The sequence below is a fragment of the Tarenaya hassleriana genome, unplaced genomic scaffold (genome assembly GCF_000463585.1).
Source record: "Tarenaya hassleriana unplaced genomic scaffold, ASM46358v1 Cleome9, whole genome shotgun sequence".
NCBI lineage: Eukaryota > Viridiplantae > Streptophyta > Magnoliopsida > Brassicales > Cleomaceae > Tarenaya > Tarenaya hassleriana.
Window position 1 is genome coordinate 1,229,083 of NW_010971389.1, and position 4,658 is coordinate 1,233,740.

The 4,658-nt window shown below is 44.4% G+C and overlaps 2 protein-coding genes across 2 annotated transcripts; one reads left to right on the forward strand and one right to left on the reverse strand.

Annotated features, from left to right (window-relative positions):
* The first annotated feature begins 299 nt into the window (after nucleotides 1–299).
* On the forward strand, nucleotides 300–2,679 carry LOC104803724 (protein IQ-DOMAIN 1-like). The gene is made up of 6 exons (XM_010527752.1): nucleotides 300–433; nucleotides 540–606; nucleotides 716–961; nucleotides 1,185–1,412; nucleotides 1,490–1,603; nucleotides 1,697–2,679. Exons 1-6 carry the CDS (start codon nucleotides 315–317, stop codon nucleotides 2,372–2,374), a joined length of 1,452 nt encoding a protein of 483 aa, XP_010526054.1. The 5' UTR covers nucleotides 300–314; the 3' UTR covers nucleotides 2,375–2,679.
* Nucleotides 2,552–4,658, reverse strand: LOC104803723 (cytochrome P450 711A1-like). Its single transcript, XM_010527751.1, has 5 exons — nucleotides 4,376–4,658; nucleotides 4,155–4,307; nucleotides 3,304–4,069; nucleotides 3,124–3,219; nucleotides 2,552–3,012 (listed from the first exon to the last, which is right to left on the reverse strand). Exons 1-5 carry the CDS (start codon nucleotides 4,591–4,593, stop codon nucleotides 2,683–2,685), a joined length of 1,563 nt encoding a protein of 520 aa, XP_010526053.1. The 5' UTR covers nucleotides 4,594–4,658; the 3' UTR covers nucleotides 2,552–2,682.

The following is a 4,658-nucleotide window of genomic DNA, read 5'->3' on the forward strand; positions in this document are numbered from 1 at the left end:
TCCACCATATATATATATATATATATATATATATATATAAGACAGGTGAGATTTGAAATTAAAAAATAATATAGAACAAATGTTTTAATTCTGCCCCTTTAAATGGTTTCTTTTCCTTGTCTGTGTTTCCCATTCATACAATGCCATTTTACAGACCCACAAGAACTGAGATGACAGCTTCTGTAAATAAGTGCCAAAAACAAGGACAGAACCCTAAGTAAATCCATGTCCTTTTCCATTTTCACTTAACTTTTTTTTTTTTATCAAAAGTATTTGATTTTTTTTGTTCATTTTATGTTTTTTTTTTCTGTGATATGCTTTGGATTCAAATTTCAAAAGCCCTCCCAAAAGATCCTTCAATCCACCAGTGTTCTCCTTCTCCAGTCTCCATAACCACCCACCACCATTTTACACGTTCTCCGAAACTCTCTCTGTACACTCTCTCTCTCTCCTTAGAAAAAAAATCTCATCTTTCTTGTTCATCTATGAATCTTGAGCCATAAAGATTCAACCTTTCACCTCTTTTATACTTCTGCCAGGATGGGTGCTTCGGGGAAGTGGGTGAAATCCATTATCAGTCTCAAGAAACCAGAGAAAGGCGAATATGTAAGAGACTTTGTGCATTCCGTTAACATTCAAAACAGCCCTTCTGAACCTCTTGCTCATGATTGTTTTATGCAAGTCTGAGTGTTTCATCTGATTCTTTGGGTTTCAGGAAAAGGGTAGTGGAAAGAGCAAGAAATGGAGGATATGGAGGAGTTCTTCTGGTGATTTAGGGTTGTCGGGTTCGACATGGAAGGGTTTCAAAGGAAGACATCGGTCTGAATCAGAGGGCTCGGATTCTTCCGATGCCTTCTCTGCAGCCGTTGCAACTGTTGTCAGAGCTCATCCTAAAGACTTCAAAGCTGTTAGAGAAGAATGGGCTGCCATTAGGATTCAGACGGCTTTTCGTGGATTCTTGGTGAGTCCTGTTTGGTTCCCAGTAACAAAAAATGGTTCTTCTTGTGTTTCTGGTTTCGTCTATGAACTTCGTGTTTCAGTTTCAGGGCATTGCAACTGTGAACTGAAAATGACTGAAAATCTCCGATTTGATTTCTGAAAGTGATTGATAATCTCCGGAAATTGTATTTTGAACTATGACAATGAATTTCTGACTATTGATATGAGTACACGATTTTGAATAGGCGAGAAGAGCATTAAGGGCATTGAAAGGCATAGTAAGGCTACAAGCTCTTGTGCGTGGACGGCAAGTGAGGAAACAAGCGGCTGTGACATTACGATGCATGCAAGCGCTTGTGCGTGTCCAGGCTCGCGTCAGAGCACGCCATGTCAGGATGTCGGTCGAAGGAAAAGCCGTGCAGAAACTTCTCGATGAACACCGGAGCAAGGCTGATCTCTTGAAAGAAGCCGAAGTAATGTCTTGTGAAAATTTCTCTGCATAAACTCTAGAGGGCTTTGATTGTTTTCTGAGCTGTGTAAATGTTTTTAGGAAGGGTGGTGTGGTAGCAAAGGAACGGTAGATGATATCAAGACGAAGCTGCAACTGAGACAAGAAGGCGCCTTCAAGAGGGAACGAGCAACGGCTTATTCCCTCGCGCAAAAGGTTAACAAGAGAACGCCTTCTCAAGATATTCTCTTTTGAACATGTTTGTGTCATTTTTGTGAGCTAATGCTGCAAGTTTGATCTGTGTTTCAGCAATGGAAATCGAACCCGAGCTCGAATCTGAAGGCAAACAATCCGATTTCATACCTCAAAAGCCAAGAGTTTGACAAGAATAGTTGGGGATGGAATTGGTTGGAGCGGTGGATGGCTGCTCGGCCATGGGAGACAAGACTTATGGAACAGCAATCAAAACCCGAAACCGGGGAGGCAACACCTCCTCCTAAGAGCTGTGTCACTTTTTCTTCAAGCAAGCTTTCAAAATCACCCGAACCCGCCTCTGTAAGGGTTAGGAAGAACAATGTATCAACTCGGGTGTCGGCTAGACCCCTTCAAACCGGAACTCAGTCGTCTTCAAGTCCTGGCTCCGAGTCTAGGTACCATGACAAGAGTTCGGCTTCACCTTCCATCTGCACTTCAGCCACACCTGCCTCCGGAAACACTGGCCTTGAGACGGGTGGCAATGGAAACTGCAGTAGTAAAACTAACAAGGGAAGGCCAAGTTACATGAACATGACAGAATCGACAAAGGCCAAGAGAAGGACAAACAGGGCACTCAGACAATCCATGGATGAGTTTCAGTTTATGAAGAACTCAGGCGTGTTGTGTAATGGCTGCGACTTGAAAAGCAGCCCTGCCTCAGTTAACTTCTCCAAACAACTGGGAATTCCGACCGGATTGGAGAAACAGAGAGGAAAAGAGACATGTTCGTGAGATTGGTGTATGGCACGTAGGGATAAGTTTCAACAGCTTGTTGTTCTTCTGGTGCTGCGAGTAATCTGTGTATGTTGAATAGATCTGTTTTTCTAAAAAAAAAAAAATCTCAATTTGGCATGCTGTAGAACCATTTTCTAAGTTATCACATGAAATTTTTGGGGAAGATTCAGAGGATGAAGTAAGTGTGTATGCATACACACACACACAGAGCATAGTTATATATTCCTACTTGTTTCAGCATTGAACCTTCCGGTCTCTCGGTTCATATATATCATCTGATGAATCCGTAAAACACATTACAAGAATCAAAATCTCTTGATAGCTCGAAGCTTAACGCCATTCTTGAAGCTGAGGATCACACCGTAGTCCAGCTGGAGAGGCTTCTCCATCTCCGGAGAATGCCTGAAAAGATAGTTCCTGTACAAATGCACCAACGTGAGTCTGATCTCTTGCAGGGCAAATCTCTGGCCGATGCAGGCTCGTGGTCCGACCCCGAATGGTATGAAAGCGTACGGATGCCGCTGCTTCTCCTCTTCCTCGTTCGGATCGAATCTCTCGGGCTTGAATTTCTCGGGTTCAGGAAAGTTCTTGGGGTCTTTTGCAAGGACTCCAAGTGCTAACCATACCCATGTTCCCTTAACCACAATGGACCAAATCTTCAGTTTCATCATCCGGCTCCTAAAGCTATTTCAACTGAAACAAAAAACTATACAGGTTATATCTTGTCTCGATATCGGTATCATTACCTTGGGTAGCAAGTAACCTCCAATCTCCACCTCGTTGGAAGTTTCCCTAGCGACCAACGGGGAGACCATGTATAATCTCATAGCCTCTTTTATGACCTGCGACTTCAAAACCCACCCATCAACGTTTTGAAAATATGCAAACAAATCTGAAATTTTCCTGGGCAGTTACGAATCCAACACCTGGTCGAGATAAGTAAACTTGTGTTGCAAGTCACTGGCAGTCGGGACCTGATCCCGGGGGCCAAAACCATCAATCTCATGAAGCAAGCGCTTCTCGACCTCTGGATGGCCTGAAACTAAGTATAAAATGGAAGATAATGTGAAACCTGTCGTTGTTGAACCAGCGAGAAGATGCTCATAAGTCACCGCGCTGATATAGTCAGGCGTGAAGACGTTCTTGGCTACTGTCTCGGATTCTATTGCTTTCAATATCAGCGACAAGAAGTCCTTTGCATCGCTCTCTTTCTCTTTCGCTCTCTTGGCAACGATCTCATCGAGCCTCCCACTCAATCTCCTGTTAGTCCTCTCTAGTCTCCAGTCCCTTGTTCCCGGAATCCTCATCAGAATCTGTCTGAAAGGTTCTTGAAGGATCGGTATCAGTAACCCTAACACGATGGATAATGATCCCGATAAGTCCATCTTGAGCTGCGTCGTAGCGTACACATGCTGGTTTATGAAATCTGAAATCTCGGAACTGCCACCATCTGATGAGCCTTTGACGGGATTTCTCTCCGAAAGACCAAAGTTAACCCCGAAAGCCGCCTGCCCGATGATATCGGTGGTGAGTTTGAGCGAGAGATCGGAGAAAACGAGATCATCCGTCTCAGAATCAAGATTCTGAGTCGCGGAGCTGATGAATTTGTGCATCATGGGCACGAGACTGGCCAAATGAGAGGGTTGGTAGAGGGAGACGATCTTGCTCCTCATCTTCGACCATCTCTTGTACCTGCAGGGTGCGCTTCAGACATCATTCGTAACAGACAAAAGCTTTGTCTCAAGAACCATTTGGTCACAGGGAAAGACATCATCACCTGGTGAAGAAGAGACCTTTCTGATGAAGTGGGGAAGCAGAGATTGGAGAAGGAATGCTTCTGTTCGGAATTTCTTTGAACTTCCTCATCCCAACCTCTCTACACAACTCTGCATCCGCCACTATTATCAGCGGTTGCCTCCCCATCTGGAATCTGTGCATATATATTATGAATATATACACAAAACACAGACCCGCGTGTATGTACGAGTGTATATATACCTGAAAATAGGGCCATAGTGCTTGGCGAGGAGGGAGAAAACGTCGGGGCCGTACTTAGCCATTAAAGGCAAGTGTCCGACAAGAGGCAGAGCGGTTGGACCAGGCACCTTCCGCACGGCCCATGACGGTCCGTACAAGTAAACCACGGCCGCTACAGCTGCTACAGCCGCTAACGCCAACGCTATCAAAGATTTGGGTTCCAATACCTGAAGAATCATCTCCTCCCTCAACGCTATCAACGTCTTCTCCTCAACCAAAAAAAAAAAAGAAGAATCTTCTATGA